The sequence below is a fragment of the Podarcis tiliguerta genome (genome assembly GCF_965153285.1).
Source record: "Podarcis tiliguerta genome assembly, chromosome: 2".
Taxonomy (NCBI): domain Eukaryota; kingdom Metazoa; phylum Chordata; class Lepidosauria; order Squamata; family Lacertidae; genus Podarcis; species Podarcis tiliguerta.
In genome coordinates this window covers 81,499,377-81,519,176 of record NC_139535.1, presented here as the reverse complement: position 1 = coordinate 81,519,176, position 19,800 = coordinate 81,499,377, and the positions used below count along the sequence as shown (strand labels likewise).

The 19,800-nt window shown below is 41.4% G+C and overlaps 2 protein-coding genes across 2 annotated transcripts in view; one reads left to right on the top strand and one right to left on the bottom strand.

Annotated features, from left to right (window-relative positions):
- The window catches only part of LOC310672479 (ketosamine-3-kinase-like), a 31,485-nt gene extending 11,700 nt beyond the window's left edge, over positions 1–19,785 (bottom strand). Inside the window, exon 1 of the mRNA XM_083429705.1 lies at positions 19,622–19,785. The gene's annotated coding sequence lies outside the window, so the exon portion shown is untranslated. The remainder of the gene's footprint in view (positions 1–19,621) is intronic.
- Positions 1,683–17,005, top strand: RAB40B (RAB40B, member RAS oncogene family; the record flags this gene model as incomplete). Its single annotated transcript, XM_083429707.1, has 6 exons — positions 1,683–1,824; positions 12,772–12,832; positions 13,447–13,507; positions 13,795–13,872; positions 14,525–14,747; positions 15,928–17,005. The coding sequence occupies 6 exons, from the start codon at positions 1,683–1,685 to the stop codon at positions 16,197–16,199; spliced, it is 837 nt and encodes a 278-aa protein (XP_083285833.1). The 3' UTR covers positions 16,200–17,005.
- Positions 19,786–19,800: the final 15 nt, after the last annotated feature.

Below are 19,800 nucleotides of genomic sequence, written 5' to 3'. Positions count from 1 at the left end.
CACCAGAACATAGGGTGAATACATAGTCCAGTTGTCCATGCCTTCTAATCTTTCTTATATCTTATCTTCCAAGTGGCCTTTGATTTATCCTTTTAATATACATTCCCAACTGCAACCCAGTTTTAGGTACATGCAACATTTGCCAACATATTTCTCTCTCTCAGTCCTCAGTTTCCATACTTTCTATTTTAGATTTAAGCACCTTGGAAGCAGGTTGGTACCTGTGTTATCCATGTAATTATGTATGTACTGTACAGCATGTGCACAATAACAGGGTACCAATAAATAACAGCTGATTCCTTTAAACTTTAAACTTGTGAGGTGTAAATCCACCCAACAATCCTGCCAGGTGAAGGGCATATGGTTTGCCACTGTTGGAGGCAGAATCTAAGTCATGGTTGATCTGATTCTACATTTGTCCTTATGAATGCCATTCTAGAATAGTTTGTTAGCAGAATCCTATATTCTACTGCCTCTGAACCCTGCTCTGACATTTCGTTCTGTACGCTGCAGTTCCATCAGTCGTCACCCTTATCCAGAGGCCACAATTTTCTCTATTTTGTAAGCCCCAGTTCGACAAACGTGGGCTGGAGGCTGGACTCCAACCGGAGAGCGCTAAAGCGCGCTCACGCGTAACTGCACAGCAGCACATGCCTCATCCTCCGATGTGTAAACACAGCCGCGCAGCGCCCACCGCCCAGCGCCACAGTGACGGGCGTGCGCGCGAGCCAATACCGCGGAAGAAATACCCCAGCAACTGAATTGTTGGTGCTTGAGGGGGCGGGTGCGCGCCCGCCAATGTCTTCGGAGAGGTGGCGTTCGGAAGCGCAGCCGTACCAATGGGGGAAAAGGAGTGTGGGGGCGGGGCCCTTTTCTTCCAATGGCAGCGGCGGAGGGCGTGGCCTCGGGAGCCGCGCCCCCATGGGCACAGGAGGGTAGGTGTTGGTTGGAGAGGCTGTCACTGGGTGTTGCGCTGGGAGCGAACTCGGTCGGTGGAGAGGCGGCGGCGGCGGCAGCGACGGCAACGGCACCTCTCGAGGGGCTCGAGCAGCGGCGACGGCAGCCGAGAGGGTCCCCCGTTACCTTCCTCGGCAAGCACAGATCCTCTTCCCCCGCTCCTCGTCGGTCGTGACGGGCTCTCCCCTTCTTCTCGTTCGCTGCGACTGAGCGCGCCCAGCCAAGCAGGTTGGACGGGAGCGGCCGCCGTCGGTTCTCTTGGTCGTCGGCTGCGCGACCCCAGCTCTCCGCATGCCGGCCTCGTGGGTGCGTGGCCGCGGATGGCGCCGTTGAAAAGTCCTCCTCCGCTGTCACGGTTGTGCGGGGACCTTGCGGCGCCCACTGCCTCTCGCCTCCCACTGCTGGCACCGTGAGGCGACTCCCTCCTCCTCCTCCTCCTCCTCTTCCTCCTTCTCTTGGCGGCAACCCACCCGAACCTGCTGCGAGCTCCCCCCGCAATCTCGGCTGCTGCCCCCGGCGACGCGCTCCGCGGGGCGGCTTCTTCGAACATGCCTTTGCGCCTGTGCTGCTGCTCTCCGTCGCCGCCACCGCCGTCCGTGACGCTCTCGGTACCGCCACAGCTGGTCGTTGGGTGCCTCTCATGGGCGCTGGGAACTGACTCCCCGCAGGGACTTCTGTGAGGCCGAAGGGAGAGAAGGAGGAGCGGGGAGCGGTGGCGAAAGAGGATGAACCACGTGGGCAGCCCTGTGAAAGCTTATGACTTCTTGCTGAAATTCCTGCTGGTGGGCGACAGCGACGTGGGCAAAGGAGAGATACTAGCCAGCCTGGAGGATGGAGCCACTGAGTCGCCTTACGGGTACAATATGGGTAAGCAGCAACGGGGTTGTACCTGCGGCCAAGCTCCAGGCCAGCCTCGGTTACTTGGCGGCAGGTAGCTCTTCCTTACACCTGTAGACTGCACGGAGGAAGGTAGTGTTTGTGCAGGGCTGCCTTTCGCGATTACTGAGTCACCACAGACACCTCCCACACCTTGGCAGTTATAGGGCAGGGCTTCCATGACAGGGCATCTGCCTTCCCAGCTGCCTTGAGCTCTCTGGTAGCCTTCTTTAGAAACTGTGCAGTGGCAGGAAAGCCCATCGGCTACTGGCTGACGTGTTGTCGTCATCTGCTTTGATTATGCTTCCCACAATCCACCTTTAGGTTATTGCAAACAATCAGGTTTCACACACCTCCCTTAACGTTAAAAGGTTGCCCATTCCTGTCAACTGAATTACAAGGTGTGAGCACAAATGCACTGTAAAATTTCCTCGTGAGTCAGTAAAGTTTATGATGTCATGTAGATGTAATGGCCATGGTCAGACTAGCTTGGTGTTCTGTAGACCCAGCAGAGCTACAGGCAGAGGAGACCACAACCCAAAAAGAACCAAAGCACATACAAGGACACAGCCAAACAATTTTATTTGGGCCTCTTAAAGAAGTCATTTAATCCTAGTGCTAAAATGAACTGCTGCCTCCACTTTGTTTTCTTGAAATCATGACAGTGATGCTCTCATTCACACCAAATTAAAGGATGCACACTAAGTGGAGGAGATTAACATTTTGCATATATCGTTGAAGAAGAGGAACGGTGTAAGTTTGTATTTGTGGTTTGTGTTCTGTGCCAGGCCAGCAAGCTTGTGCTCTACAACTGCTTTGAGAAGTTACAAAGAATACCTCTTGTTAAATAGAGACTGGAAAGGTTTGCTATACAGGTCTTGTGCGTCTTTCAGTTTTCTTAGAGTGACCATCAGGAATGCTGAGTATTGGTGGAGATTTACATTTTTTGAAAAATTAATCACTTTTTTTAGTTCTTGCAGGTAGCTGTCCGCTGTTTTAAAAGTATAAACTATATGACCATATGCAGCAAATTGGGGAACTTTTTTAAAAAAGGTGAGGACCACATTTCCTCAGGGAACAGTAGTCTCAGGCTGCCTGCTTACTGGCAGTAGATACACTGTCGGAGGAAGAGGGGTGCAGTGGGTGCGATTCACCCTAGGTGTCATTGGCGTGGGAGGTGGCATCACCATGCCACCCCCCTGGGATGCTCACCGTGGCTGCACCCCCCTGGGACGCATGTGTGCCGCTCCCGGTGCCGGAGCAGCTAGCTCCGCCTATGAGTGGATAGGTCTGAAGCCAAAAGTGGCTGGGGATACCTCATTCACACACATCTGCGGTGAACCTCCCTTTTAAACTCTACCTTACATCCACCAACGCACTCATTCATTCATTCTCACACTGCCCCCATGCATGTACAGCTATGCACCTTCCTTTCTCAGCATCCGGAATGCTATCTCTACCTCCACTGGTAGCTCACATGGTTTCCGTGGTAGACACTGAGAAACATGCATTACTTTATCAGCACCTGACAGGGAAATGGTCATGTGATCATTTCTTCTATCAGGAGCTTGTTTCTAGAGTAAGGACCAAGGAAAACAATGTACATTACCCCAATGTAGCATACAGTGGTACCTCTGGTTGCGAACAGGATCTGTTCCGGAGGCCCGTTCACAACATGAAAAAAGCGCAACCCGCAGCGGCGTGTCTGTGCACGCGCAGGTTGCGATTCGCCGCTTCTGCGCATGACATCATTTTGTGTTTCTGCGCATGCGCAAGCGGCGAAACCCGGAAGTAACCCTTTCCGGTACTTCCGGGTCACCGCAGGACGTAACCTGAAAGAACGTAACATGAAGCGGACGTAACATGAGGTATGACTGTATATCTTCTTGCTGCAAACATGGTGACTGGCTGGCCCATTTTTCTGTCTGAGGTGGAAGAGCAAATGCTTCCAACTCACCCACTGCCAAGACAAGGTGTCTAGTACTCAGAGGTAGTCAATTTATTTTGCACATGAGGCAGAAAATCCCACAAGTGTCTCTCCCCTTCTCAGCAGTAAAAATACGGCAAATTAAATAACTTTCAATTTACTACCCTTTCATGACACCCCATAGCTGTCTACGGCAGCTGTCTCTGCCTAATAGTAGAGCTGGCTCTCGCAGGAGGTTAAGCATAGGCTCCGAATGGTATTACCCTAATAAACAGAGAGTGAAGAATTCACATGTATTTTACTCAAGATGATGAATCTTTTTAGCCTGCTGATATGCAAAATATTTAGAACAGTGCAAGACATCTGGACATCCGCCTAAAAGTAATAAAGGTGGATAAGGGTCTGAATTATATTTTTTATAAAAGGAAAAGACGAGAATAAGTATAGCACAAGATTATAATAGCACTACCAAGTGTTTCTGAAGAACTGATATGGATAGGATGAGTATTTTTGGCATTAACACTGGAACATTTATTTATAGTTCATTCCTTCATTGAACCTGACAAATGAGAGGCTCAGACCATGTCAGATGCAGCTGAAAACCTGAACCTATGCATCTCTTTAATTTGATTTGATGCAAAGCAAAATAAAAATTTCCTCAGAAAATGATTCCACATCAAAAATTTAATGAGTTCATTTTTGACGATGGCTGCACCATCGAATGGCAGACTTGTCACTGACTTCAGTAGCAGCAGGATTGCACCCATGCAGTCCAGTTCTAAACATTATTCAAATGTAATTAATGGGACTAACTTCTTTGTAAATAAGCATGGAATTACAGCATCATGGTATGTGAACACCATGTTGCCTCTTCCCAGGAGAGATGGGGACTCACTTTTTGGTCATTCTTCACAGCATATTCTTATTGTAGCTATTTGCAAATATTCAGCTAATAGTTTCAGTTCATGAGATTCTTGTGAGTAGATTCAGCCTGCCATTTGAAATTGAGTCCTTCCCATCAAGCTGATCTGCCAATTGGTACCAAATCTGCTGGTAGCTGAAAAGGTAGACATTTCAAGTTGCAAACTGCAATAGACTTTAGTTGTGAACAGTTCTAGCTTTCCTTATGTCTGTTGATAAATGGTAAAATGAACCCATAGAAATGGAGCAGTAATCATTGACTCTGCTCAAGGAAAAAAGATGATACAACTTTGTGTGCACCATTTTGCTGATAATTTCAGTCTCCTTTCAAAGTGAAACCTTTTTTCATTTGCTTTATGCTTGAGGGGGAAATGCTGCCTGTGCCATTAAATAAAAATAATTATAACTACTTAGGGCAAAGCTGGTAATTATTTTCTGCATGCACCCATTCCTATTGGGTGCCAGAAGCCTTGAGGCATGGGGCAATGGTAGGGTCAGGGTGGAGATGTCTGAAGAAGAAAAAACACTTCAAGAAATGTGCTGTGTTTCTGTACAACACGGACAGCAAATATGTACATCATACACCGCCCAGTAGAAAAGTTCATCTTAGTTATTTCTGTATCCGGAACAGTGTATTAGGGAGTAGAGAGTGTTCAAGAGACGAACTGATTCACAATGGCTCAGTTTGGATGCCATATTTGTAATGGTTTGAAGAGTCAGGAACATGCCACAAGTTCACTTACACCCTCTCCTTTCTCTGCTGAGCGCCTTCATCTGTTCCTGGTTTTCCTCATTAGAATTGATTGGTTTTGAAAAAAAATATATCTAAAGACTCTGCCTATCCCTTCCTAGGTACACACGTCTAGGTTTTTTTAAGGGAACAGTAGGTGTAACAGCTATTTTTCCTATTTATTATACAGACTATAGCACTAAATGCACTGGAAAAGAATGTGAAGCAGTATCATGCAAAGGCTAAACTGTTGTCGGAGCACATGTCAGAAATGTCCTTGGTCTGTGGGTTAGAAACAAAACAAAATGGTCAGACATCACTTAGGCCCATAATGCTAAAGCCTTTTCTTCCCTAATTACCACAGTTCCTTTGTAGATGACTTGCTTTTTTGAACCTAAGTTATGTGGTAATTTTTTGACCGTTATCGGGCCTAGTAAACACAGTGCATTGTCATCAAATGTTAGACTGCATTGGCAGGTTTTTCAGGTTTAACTGTTGAGTAATGTATGGGAGAGTTAAGAAGTAAAATACACTCCTCACAGAAAGCATATTCTTTTGTGTGCAATGGGTTCACACAGGTCTTTTATAATTAGAAGACTGACAATGCAATCTGGTACATGTCTATTCAAAAGTAACTCCCATTTGGTTTATTTATTATAAATATTTTAATAAATATGAATATATTATCTTCTGGCTTTTCATAAGGACCCTATGCATTGATTAAAACAATATACCATCCATAAAATAATAAAGACTAAACTTAGAAGTAAACTAAAAACTAGAAGCCATACGTTAAAATATGTGGGGAAGGGTGGAGAGACAAAACCAAACTGAAAGACATGGCAAAATAAACAAGGTTTTGTAGCACACTGAAATGCAAATAGATAAGTCATGAATCAGGCAGGCATCCTAGTGCTGGGAGCTTTATAGGCAGTTACTACTGCTTCAAATTGTGCTAAGAAACAAACTGGGAAAGAATGCAGAGTTCTGAAAGGGAAACCCTAGATGTAATCTAGGCTGTTGCGTTTTGCACCAGCTGACGTTTGAATGGACGGAATGTAAACTACTGGAGAAATGTAAGAATCCACATCCATTGCTGTGCCTACTTTTACACCTGGCTCCACCCACCAATGGGGTGCAGCCCCCGCAGGGGACCCATGAGGGAATGTGATCTTCAGGCTGTGAAAGGCTCCCCTTCCTGCAATAGGACATGATCTCACAAACTGTCAGCTTAGACAGGTATCCTTTACCACACTGTGCAGAAAGCAGGATTCTATCCTACACCTTAAAAGCGACTTTATGGTGATCATAGAATCAGAGAATTGTGGAGTTGGAAGGGATCCCATGGGTCATCTAGTCCAATCCCCTGCAATGCCAGAATCACAGCTATCATGGTATATAAAATTTGTATACGATAGAAATTATCCAAGGCAGTAATCCTGGCAGGGTCAAAGCAGGGTAACTGTTGTCTTTGCCTGGTAGCCATTATGAATTCCCAGAAGGATTCTGAGATTTTAAGAGAAAGCACTGGGCATAGTAACATAGTAACGGAGGGAGCTGCCTTATACCGAGTCCATCTGTTTCAGTACTGTCCAAATTGACTGGCAGTGGCTGCAAAGGGAGATGATTTCTGGAAACACATGTTCCCCTCATACAAGGGGTACAGAGCCTGATAACTAGTGATTTACTGTCACAGTAAAAGTGAGCTTCTTTCTGGCAGCTGAGCACAGGCATGGGCATGCTATTCTTAATTTTAAAAATGATTTTGCTAGTTACAGCACGAAGCAAACACCTACTTGCTCCTCATTTGTTGTGCTGCGTTGGGTGTTGCAATCTATTACAGATGCAAATTGTCTCATGCTAGGCATAATTGCCAAATGTGGCAGAATTTTGGAATAGGTGCAATGAATCATGCTTAAAACGAGATAATGACTAATAGCTTATGAGCTCAGCGAAGGAAGAGAATAAAACAACAGAATTTAAGTCTGTAAAATCTGTGCACAATATTTGAAGGAAGCTCCATCCTCAAAACATGTCTGTTAACATATTTCAAAGAATGGCATTTGCATTACTGAAAGCCTCTGTGGTTGGTCTGCAGTAATTTTATACCTCAGTAACTCTCTTCTTTTTGAAATTAAAAGTTTTGTGTCTATTCAAAACAACTGAAAAGTCCAGTTCTTCCTTCCCTTTCTGATGGCACTTAGAGTCATAGTTATCAAAAGTAAATTTACTTTGTAATTTTTTTAGTTATAAAATTATTAACATATGCTCCTAGGCCATTGTAAGATATAAGTCCCTGTTTACAGGTTCAGAAGCTATGAAGAAACAAAAGGGGAGGGAAGTGGAGCTGCACTATCTGAAAGAAGCAAAGTGTTAAAAGACTACAATAATGAACTTTAGGAGTAAGGAAGAAACAAACAAAAAAATCCAAATAGCACATCAAGACAGAAGTTTTTAAAACTGTTTCTTCATGAGATGAAAGGGCTGGTCAAAAATGTAAAGGGAAAATAGTGCTAGACATAAGAAAGAAAGCATGGGGATAAGAAATATAACCATATAGTAGAGATTTAATTAAAAACATCAGTGCTTTATTAACAGAGGGACCAAAGAGAAAAATGGAAAGCAACAGATAGAAAAAGGGGCAAAAACATGAACAGATGTAACCTTCATATCTAGTCATATTCTTGCCCCTTTTTTCTATCAGTATTCCTTCCTGTATTGCTTTATGCAAAGTTTAAACTTCTTTTATTAACCTTTAAGAAGTTTAAACTTCATGAAGCCTGTGAAGGGAAATACCGGTATATAGAGAGGTATAAAATGACTGAAGAATTAGGAAAGAAAGCAGAAAAGAGAAAACAGAAATAATAGGTTTAAACTGAGAAACAGGAAGATCAGTGAACAAGACATTTTAGTAGTTAACACAATGTAGGCTGTAGGTCTGAACAAGAATGTTAGCTGATATTAAGAACAAATTTAGAAATCTTATAGAAATAAAATTGGCAGAACTTAGGTAGATATGTGAGCGGAAATAGAAATAGATCAAAGATAACACCAAAACCCTTTAACTGTAGAAAAGACTGAAGGTTGGTGCCAATTGGAACTTTGGAAGAGAAGGCAAAGTATCTTTTCCACAGTGACATCCAGGCAGATACAGACAATTTGAAATAAAGTATTGGTAAAGGGGGGGGAAGGACCAAACAATAGTGCTTGAAATCATTCGTATAACAGTGGCACATTGAAAGCCACAAGAATAAATTGGATTGCTAAGAGAAAGCATATAAAGAGTGAAGAGAAGAGGGCTTAGAATAATAATTGAGGAAGACTTAAACGAAGCTTTTATGACACAGGAGTGAAAGCAGGAGTGGATGGTACTGTCCAGTCCCAAAGAACTGTAAAAGAAGCAGATAATGATCACCTGTACCCAAAGCTGATGAGAATATAGAGAATGCTGGTGTATTTCAGAATATAATACTACTTTAGATTTTCCACACAGCAATCTCACTAGAATGTTTGAGTCAAAAACCAGCTGAAAAGGACCATAAAAAATTAGATGAAAGCAAACCGTCACATTTAGATAAGATTAAGAGGAGCAGTTAAGTCCCCCCGATCTAAATCAATTTTAGTAAATATTGGGCCCTCACCACCACACACAATTTACCTCTTTTGTTTTCGTCAGGCGTTGTCTCATCTTGCTTTAAAAATGCTAGCTTCCCAAAGCTGGGGGGGGGGGGATTATTTGTGGACAATTTTATGACTGTTGGAAACTAGCATATTCAAAGCAAGAAGAAACAATGCTTGAAGAAAGGTATAGGTAAGAGAAAAACAAATCAATATTTACTAAAATGGGAGAGGGAATTGGATCAAGAAGATAAGCAGTACATTGAAGTGAAGAAAAAATAGCATCAAATGTTCAAAAATGAAGAATAAGACAGTGTCCACACTATACCTTTAAAGCACATTCCCCTCCCTCAAAGAATTCTGGGTACTGTAGTTTAACCTCCAAAGAGTTATAATTTATAGCAACCAATAACAAACTTCAGCACTCAGAATTCTTAGAGGAAAAGAATGTGCTTAAGATGCACTATAAAAGTATAGTGTGTATACGGCCTAAAGAGATACAATAAAATTGAAGGAGTAGGAGGAATAATAGAACAGGAAGAAAAAGGAGGTGATGAAGAACAACAACCAACATAAATAACATTTCTGTTATTTATTCCTCTCTCTTCTTCTGACTGTAATATACCTCCTACTCCTTCCATTTTATTAAGTTACTTATTTGGTACTTAGATTTACTGAAATCATTTAGAGTTGTTTCCAGGGAACTAAAACTTTTAAGACGGTGGTATTGGTGTACTTTTGACCATAGTCTAAACTGTTTGAAATCACATCATAAAAGGCAAAACCCACAGCATTTCATAGTGCATGTGAATGATTAAACAATACTATCTTGCAGAGAAGCTGAAATTTAGCAATGTTCTAATAGGGCATGCAGAACAACTATGTAGTACTTTGGTCAAGCTGGTGAATGTTAAATCTTGAGATCCTTGTATAATGTCATTCCTTGCTAGTTCAGAATGCTGTTGTCTAGCTGCTCTCCCTTCACATGTTGTCTTTCCTTAACTGCTACAGGACAGCCCAGTCCTCGAAATGTATTTAAGCTGGGCCAACATAATCAGTTTGTATGTACATATTTTAATACTGAAACCAACTTGTGTCCTGTTGCTTTAGTAGAGATCCTATAACTTTTTTGATTTGCACAGAACTCATGTGAAACAGAGGTCCCACCCCTTATGCAAATATAAATATTTATGCTGGAACAGGGAGGCTGAGGGTGTGGGCCAAGTGAGCAGAGAGGAAGGATCTGGCACTATGCGGAATTCTCTGGTCAGTTGCAAAGAATAGGCCAAGCAAGGAGAGGAGGCAGACATATTATCACAACAATCCCCATCTTCCCTCAGTCTTAGCAAGGCCTTTTGCATGTTTGTTTGTTTTAAAAAAGGTCCCAGGGACTGATTCCTCAATGCCACCTTTTCATCTTCCTTTCTTCATTCCATTTCTTCATGCAACTAGTACCGTGAGATGTGAGTGACAGCTCAAAGGACTAGGCTGCTAAACCCTACTAATTCGGAGTATGATACCAGAAATAAATGTCGTTCTTTTTTAACTTTGCATGCTACAAGCTTAATGGTTGTGTAATTATACACTTTAAATCTGATAGACATACATAACTGTAGTAGAAACAGGTTATCAGAAGAACTGTCCTCCATGGTTCCTGAAAATAATCAGATTGTGGTTGGACACTTGGCAGAGTAAAATAAACTTGCCAAAACAATTACATTTAATTTCTTGACTTTTAATGATATTAACTGATATGTTTCCACACAGTTGGTTTTTGATGCTTAAGTGTAAGCCAAATAGTTTCAGTTAATAACCTGCATGTTTGCCTGATACCTGTAAAACTATTAGATTGTTATAAAACAAGGGATGGAGGATCTGTTACCATGGATATTGAAATAAAATCAGATATTACTTGATCAGCTTCTTAAACAGAGGCTGAAACAATGCCAAAATTTCAACTCGGGGTGGGCTACAATGATTACTTACTATTGGAAAAAGCTGCTGCAGTGCTCTTTAGTTTCCTCCCTAAATGCTACTCCTGCCAAAATGAAAAAAAATGTGAATATGGAACTATTGTCTGCCTTGAAGACAGCCACTATCTTCTTCCTTCCTACCCAAGCCCTGTAGCTCTCCGTGTCAAATAGAAAACATAGTAGTTTTAAGCAACGTGTTAATTTAATGTAGATAAATTAATGCAGATTACCCCCTTGCGTAGGCACTGTTAATCCATACTAAGAGACTTAATTAAATGCAGCCTGTTTGGAGCAAGGTTAAATGTAAATGAGGAAACAACATTTTCTCTTTTTTTAAAGATTATCTACCCAGGACCTTAGATACTTTTTGCAGAGGATTTGTGCCTGTTTGAAGAGGGATACTGTACATTTATACAATGTGAGAATAGGAGAAACCAAGTACAAAGCCATTTATCACACATAAATATCAGAATGTGATATGGAAAGACAATTATATAAGCTATTACAATGTAATAAGAAAAATAGAAGGCTTGGCTTTTGTATTTTATTGATTTTCATGATTTACAGTGGCAAAAAAGATACAAGTCTGAAGATGCTTTTATGTAGTCTCTGGGGTCTTCATGAATTCATGATACCAGATTTTGTCCTTCAGCATTAGACAGGTAGTTTTAAAAATGTGATAGTCAAAGTACTATAAATTATAAACATTTTAACAAGCAGGTAAATTAAAAGCTTACATTTTGAGTGACTGTGTATCAAAATCTATGGGTTTTAAATATGCAATTATTACCCCAGCCTGCCCCAAGAGTTTACTTAAGTGTCTCATATGAGCCCTTAATAATCCTTCTCTGTCCCCTGACCTTTGCTTGAGGAAAAAGGGCCACTCTACTGCTATAGAGGCCCTATGTCTGAAATTCTGACTCAGTAGCTAAATAAGCATACAGACAGAATAAAAATGAGTAGTCATCTTGTTCAGAATCACGGGAGAGAGAAGGAAAAAATTGCTACAGGGAAGAAGAAAAGTTGTTTCCTAAATAAAGATTAAAAAACCCATAAGATAACAGCCTCACATACTAGAGTAGTGAATTTAAAAAAGAAAAGAAGAAATAAGGCGATACTGAAACAGCAACATATTGTGTGGCTAGGGTAGTGGTGGGTAGCCTGGTTCTATTTTGTTGTTGTTATTAAAATAACTACATATGCATTCCTCATCTACAATTGCAAAACTGCTTTAATGATTGGAAGTGGAAGTTGACTGATTAATCCAGAGATGTCATTGGCACAAGCCAATAGGCAGCTGAAGTATGCAACATTTTGGACAATTCTAATAAGCCCTAGAAATAATCAACTGCAGTGCATAACATGTAATATTTCTCTCTGTCTCCTCTGAAAGGTTTTTTCACATATAGTTTGAAACCTGTACAATGAACACTGCAAAAGCAGTCTGACTAAAACCCTTGTGGATAATATTAGTAATAATAAAGTACACATGCTATACTACCCACCACCCATTGCCCTAAAAACCTGGTGCCTATTTAAAAAATGGGGTGGGGGTGGCGGCATGGCTGTCCCTAGCAGCTTCTGCATGCAAAGTGGGTGCTTTTCCACTGGCCCTTCCCTATATACTGGACTTTAAAAAAAACAAAAATGGGTTGGTACTATTAAAGTGATTTATCATAGGCATTTCTCGCTTGGTCGCTTTGTAGAGTGAAAAAAATAGGCATGCTTTTAGTATTTTAAAATTCTGCCTTACCTCCTCCCATCCCCAGGTATTGATTACAAGACGACAACAATACTCCTGGATGGCCGTCGAATAAAGCTGCAGCTCTGGTAAGTTTGCATTATGTTCTCTGTTTGGATTGTGCCATTGTGCTTTGAAAACAATTCATAGTGGACGTAATACTGCTTGGATGCGATGTCATATTTACTGTAAAGTTGACTACAAATATTTAATTCTTATAACAGTTAAGAACAGGTCACACTACCCACCAGCCTTTTGTACTAAAGAGCTATAGTTGAGGACAAGGGAGCAGTTGTGAAATTAATGGGTTTCTCTGTATATGTGCAAGGAGCCTAAGTAGTATTAAATGATTGGTGAATATTTTATAGGAGTACATAATCACCCATGTAGATTTAGTGGACGATCCTGCTGAAATGCATGATGTCCATGTGGTTTAGCAGTTAGAGTACTGGATTCGGACTCGGAAGACCAGGGTTCAAATTCCCACTTATCCATGAAGCTCACTAGGTGATCTTGGATCAGTCTCTGTCTTTCAGTCTCACGTACCTAACATACCTAACCTGGACTGCTTTCCCCCGTAAGGCAAAGGGTAGAATACTAATAAAGAGAGCAAAACAGAAAGACCAGCTAAGAATTCAACAAGAACACTGTTATTCAGAATGGAAAGGACTATGTATTTTTAACTGTATTTTACCTTCCACAGGGACACATCTGGGCAAGGCAGATTCTGCACCATATTTCGTTCCTATTCCAGAGGGGCCCAGGTAATCGCAATTCTGCCATCTCTAAAATATGTCACTGTAGAGAACTATACTTACTTATTGTACTACTTGCTTTCAAAAATTGTTATACAATTTGTTGCTGCTGAATAAAGGGAGCATCCTTTGGGTCACCAGAAATAAATTATTTTAGAGAAATGTTCAGATTTGTTAAGTCCTCAGTCTGCTCCTCTTTTTCCTGGTTAAATAAAGGAATGGTTACACAAAATTGTATGGTGCACTGTGTACCTTATCTACGTGTCAGGCTGATCTAATCTTCTTTATTCACTCAGGGCGTGATATTGGTATATGATATTACAAATCGCTGGTCATTTGATGGCATTGATCGGTGGATAAAGGAAATAGATGAGGTAAGACACATCTCTGAATGCTGTGACATGTGAGACATTTTGCAGATAAAATTGCTTATATCCTGCTTGCCTTAAAGTCATTCCCTTTTTCAAACCCTATATTTGGACTTGGATGACACCAACTCTTGTCCAGTTCCAGATCTTCCTCTTATAACATGCAGCAGGTGGCCTGTCAGATGATTCTAAGCATTCCTGGTGCTCATTATTCTACTTGATCAATAGCAGTCTGACTTCTGGCTTGGTTTTCAAAGTGGGATTGCTGTAGTTGCCTTGGTGAATGATTTTCATCTTCACTTGGTTGTGGTAACTCTATCAGACACATTTGATATGATCGACCAGAAAGTTTATTCTTGAAACTTTTACATACTCATAATTCTATGTTGAAGGGTTGTTGTTGTTTTTTTAAAAAAAAATTAAAAATTCTGCAACTTATATTTGGCAAAGCAATACATTTTTTTACCACCTGCTGATTCTGTTTGGTTATTATATTTTCTTGTATTGGGTTTTCTTGATGGAATCCACCTATAGCACAGCACTATGAACAAAGGGAATTAAAGAGTTGTTGTTACTGTTGTTGTTAATAATCAGTATTTTGTTGAAGAAGAGGGTGAGAGACTTCTAAGCTAACATTTTGCTGTCTATCTTTACTTAGCATGCTCCTGGTGTACCCAAAATCCTTGTTGGCAACCGCCTGCATCTGGCCTTCAAACGACAAGTATCTACTGAGCAGGCACAGGCCTATGCTGAAAGATTAGGCATGACATTCTTTGAAGTAAGCCCACTCTGCAATTTCAACATCACAGAGTCCTTTACGGAACTTGCAAGGATTGTGTTAATGAGACATGGAATGGACCGGCTGTGGAGGCCAAACAAAGGTAAGTAACACAAAATCATTTGCTTTATTGCAACGGAGCATCTAACTCATGAGCCAGCTCTGGGCCTGCAAGCCACAGGAAGTGGTCCACTAGCCCCATGAAGCTTTTATCTCCTCATATCTGTGTTGTGAAGCTGAGCACAAGATGAGGAGCTAATCTTTAAAGAACAGGCATAGAGAATGGAAAAGGAATAGGAAGGCTTTTGCCCCACTCAAAGAGAGAGTGAGAGTGTTGTGTATGTGTTTGCGTGAGAGAATGCTGTGTGCTTGCAGATGTGGTGAGTGTGGTGTATGTGTGTGTATGAGAGAGTGCTCTGTGTGTGCATGTGTGCACACATGCAGCATAAATATACATTGGCCATGCCGGGGAACTATGTTAAAAAACTAATGGTGGGGAGCAGTATGCAGGTTGTAGATTAGCCACCCTGCTGTAAACAGTATGACAATTGAGTGCCAAACTTGGGAGCACCCTTCCTCCCCACTCACTTCCCTTCTCTGCTTTGACCATGCTCAGCATTGCATCTGTACTAGTACTGGACATGGTTAACATTTACAATTTCCAGAGAGTGAGTCATGCTAGTCTCTTGCAGCAAAAACAACAGAGTCTTCAACAAATTTATCTCTCCTTCTCTAAGGTGGAAAGGTGGAAGGAAGGAGAATTTCTACCCATAAATAATTTGAATAAGTACCTGCAAGCTATACATGGGTTGTTAGAGAAAAGGAGGTGACTAAAGTAGATGTTCAAGCACTGAAGTACTGTTTACCTAATATTTACTTCAGTGGGCCCCTGGAATTATGCTGCCATCTAGAGCTGGAGGTTGTAGTATTGCTTTAATTTAATTTAATTTATCTGTTTATCTATTTTATTTATTTATCTATTTATTTGGCTGTTTTTCTTTTCAGGGGGAGGGTTATGTGTTGTTACAATTTTTTGTATTTTCTTCTTCCCCATTTTCCCCTTGTTAAATCGTTGCAACATCACCTTTATTCATGGAGGCAAGCCATGGTTATGGGGATTCAGGGTAGAATTAGGAAGGAACTTCAGAAGCAGTGAAAAGAAACAGAACCTGAGAGCTCTGAAAAATACAGTGAAGTCAAAGTTGTGCACTCATGTCACCTTGTGGCTATTTAGAATCATGTTATGACTAATCTTCATTCATGTTTTTGCTTCTTGTTTTAAGTCCTGAGTCTGCAAGATCTTTGTTGCCGCGCCATAGTTTCATGCACCCCAGTGCACCTTGTGGACAAACTTCCACTCCCTGTTGCCTTAAGAAGCCATCTCAAGTCGTTCTCTATGGCCAATGGACTTAATGCTCGGATGATGCACGGACGTTCCTACTCTCTCACTGCCAGCAACAACAACAAAAGAAATAGTCTGAAGAAAGCCAAAATTATCCGTCCACTCCAGAGCCCTCCGAAACACTGCACCAGAAATAGCTGTAAAATCTCCTAAGCCTCTGCTTGGAAAGGTTTGGGCCAGAGCCTTTAACACAAGGACTCATAGTCAGGTCTGTTGTATGTATTGCATTACAGAAACAGAACAAAAAAATTGCTATTTTAGAGTCATTTGTTTTAAATAATGCTGCTTCCAGATGTGTGATGCACTCTGTGCAAACAAAGGGATGTGAAACTTTGCTGTTGGGTTTTTTATATATCAATTTTTTGATGTGCATGAAGACTTTGTGTGTTTTATAAAGGGAATAATTTATCACACTACTCAGCTTTCGATGACACTAAATCTCAGAAGTGAGTTGTTTTAATTCCTCAAATATTGTTTAATCACTACATTTTATTCGCAGTTAAATAGGAATCAGTGTCAGTCTGTAGATGCAGGCAGTTTTTTAAACCACAATGTATTGTATACATTGTAAAAGCTACAAATTCTGTAGTGAAACAATTATTTGTGATGTTGCAGTAGAGCATCTGAAAATGGTTTTGTACTGTTTCTTCAGTGATTTTGAAGCACTGCTTTGAGCTACCAGTGTGTAAATGCAATATACACAAGATTTTCTCCCATCCATGTATAAAATATTTGATAAAAGTTTTGCTATGTTGTTTAGGGATTAATCTGTGGTTTATATGCTTATTTTTCTGGTAAATCTACATTTTTGTAATGGATATTCTAGTGATCAGTTATATTGCAAAAAAAGCCAAAGATGTATTTGCCACATAGCAGTAAGAAAAATGTGATTTGAAAATCTGCTTTATCGGGGAAAGGACGCTATTTAAAAATAAAACACTTTTTTAAAGCTCTAAAAAGTGCTGGAGTGGTTTTTCCTAGTTAAATATTTTCCTGGTCTCCCAAGACTCTGTTGAGGTAATGACCTTCGTTTATAATTTGTTCATGACTTGATTAAAGGGTCATCTCCTACCAGTTTTGTCTGTGAAGTCAGGAAGATGCTTACATTGAACAGCTGCCCAGAATGGGATGCCTCTGAGAAGTCCACAAGCAGGACATTAGCACAATAGCACTCTTCTCCCCTTGTGCTCCTCAGCAATTAGTATTCAAAGGCATACCACCTTATGATACTGGAGGCAAAAAAGGCCATTACATTGATAGAAAAATTATGGAGAATAAGGCAAAGTTAACTCTTAAAGCCATCCACGTTGGTGGCCTTTGCTACATCATACAGTAGCTAATTCCACAGTAGCTAATTTTAATCACCCTTTTTGTAAATTGAAAAGCCCCAAGTGAAGTAAGCTTTCTGCATAGAGGAGTTGTTCCAGCCCCTGGATCTTATTGTTTGCTATTTTCTGCATCTTTTCCAGCTCTGCAGTATCATCTTTGAGATGAGCAGAATTTCAAGTACAACACACAAGATTTACACTTTCACTGAGCAATCCACCACAACCCCAAATATATTTCCTGCTCAATCACCACCAGTTCAGTGTAAATGAGAAATTAGGGTACTGTTGTTTTTTGCTCTAATATACATCACTTTACACTTGCTTACACTGAATTACGTTCACCATTTTAATGTCTATCCAGTCTGAAGAGATGGTCACGAGTTCCTAACAATCCCTTTTCGTTTTTACCAGTCATCAGCAGAGTTGTTGACCTCATTGCTCACCCCCAATTCAAGACTGAATGTCTTAATTGGAACCCCTAGGCGAAGGTACTCAGAGCTTTTCTTCTCTTGTCTTTTTAAATTAAAAAACCAAAACAAATCCAGCCTTTAGCCCTCCTAGAAAGTAAGTTATGAAGCAAAATAGGCAGGTACCCAGTTTCTGTGAAATGAGCCAACCTGGCTGCTCTTGCCAGTCAGTATTTTTAGCCAATGAGTGAAGTCAAAGCTGTGATTGATAAGTGATTTGTTTGAAAACCAGCAATAGGAATTCCTGGAGTCAGCAGGATCCGCTGTTTTTCGGTCTCATGTTTGAAAAGCAGTATTCAAAAATAAGCATAAGCAAAACACACTTGGCAAGCCAACACATCACACCTCCATGTCACTTCATGTTCCTAATTGTGAAAGTGCCTGATGAAGAAGAAAGGGAGGAAATCGTTTCCTAAGCACAGTGAACCACAAATGAAACACCAGAACAGAAATTGTAGTACTGTATATGGTAGTATTGTGTGTATGCCAGTGTGTTATTGAAACCAGCAATGTCCTTTGATTATATATGCCTTATGAAAAATCTGCGGTCTGAGCACTTGAAGGTTTATTCCTCAGCACATTATCTTAAGCACAGCAACACGTGAAGCATACTGTTATAGGTCTGTAGATGCTAAATGCCCGGGTTTAATATATGTTGGAATATAATTAGAACTGGGATGTGAAAATGGCATGTCAGGCCCTTGTGTCCTAAAATGTGTATTAGGTTCTGCAGACACACTTCAAAGCTCCTGACATTAACATGTGAGAAGCTTAATGAAGCAGACCCTGTGTACTAAGTGGGTGCCAGCCATGGCTAACCCTGGAGAATCAACAAGTGTAAAAGTTAATTAACAGGTAATTTCCTTGTGAGGTGACTGCCTGGGGACAAGCCATCTAGGCGACACAAAGGGGTGAAAAGTTAATCCTCATTTGCAAATGTATGGGCCAGGGCCAATTTAGGTTTGATGAAGGCCTAAGCCCTCATCAAATGGTAATGGGGCCCTTTATATGTCCAGCTGTCCTTTGTCAACAACAAATTGTTGCTGTTTTTTGTTTCAGGTAGGTAGCTGTGTTGGTCTGAGGCTGACGAAATAGATATAAAAAATTAAAAAATTGTCCAGTAGCACCTTAGAGACCAATTACCGGTAAGTTAGCTCAGGGTATAAGCTTTCGTGTGCATGCACACTTCTTCAGACTTAACTGTCAGGGGTCCTTTACCTTTAAGGTGCAACTGGGCTGTTTTTTGTGTTGAATATATGCTATATGGTAATTTATGGACCTAATAGGTATCTAAAGTTATTTGCACACAACAAATACAGTGGTACCTCGGGTTACAAACACCTGCTAACCCAGAAGTAGTACCTTGGGTTAAGAACTTTACCTCAGGATAAGAACTGAAATTGTGCGGCGGCAGCGGGCGGCCCCATTGCCTAAAGTGGTACCTCAGGTTAAGAACAGTTTCAGGTTAAGAACGGACACAAAACACTGTTGCTGTATGTAGGTGTTTTTTTGTTTTTTATCTTATATTTTGGAAATGTACATCCAGTCCCCCCCCCCTTTAATCTCCCCCTGCCCAAGAGAGTGGGGCCCTAAACTATATCTTGTTTAGTTTATACGTAAATCCGGCACTGGTCGTGCCTCATTCCCGAAGGAAAGACTAACTCTGGAGTAAGCAGCGCGTCTGCAACCCTTGGAATGGTGGTGACTTTACTGGGGGGTTACGTTGCCCCACGTCCAACGGGTCTTTTGCCTCCTCGTAACCCCATTTAGGATCCCTTACCTCTCTCGCAAGGGCAGCGAAGGCGACACGCGATGGAGACCGTGAGAGGCGCGAGAAGAGAGCGCAGTCCGGCGGCCACCTTTCCCGGTGGCGCCAGCCAGGTGAGAGTCGGGCCGCTGATCGTTAGCTTGGCACTCCGCCGGGCGGCCTGCCTTGAGCGACGCGCTCTGCGCTCGCAA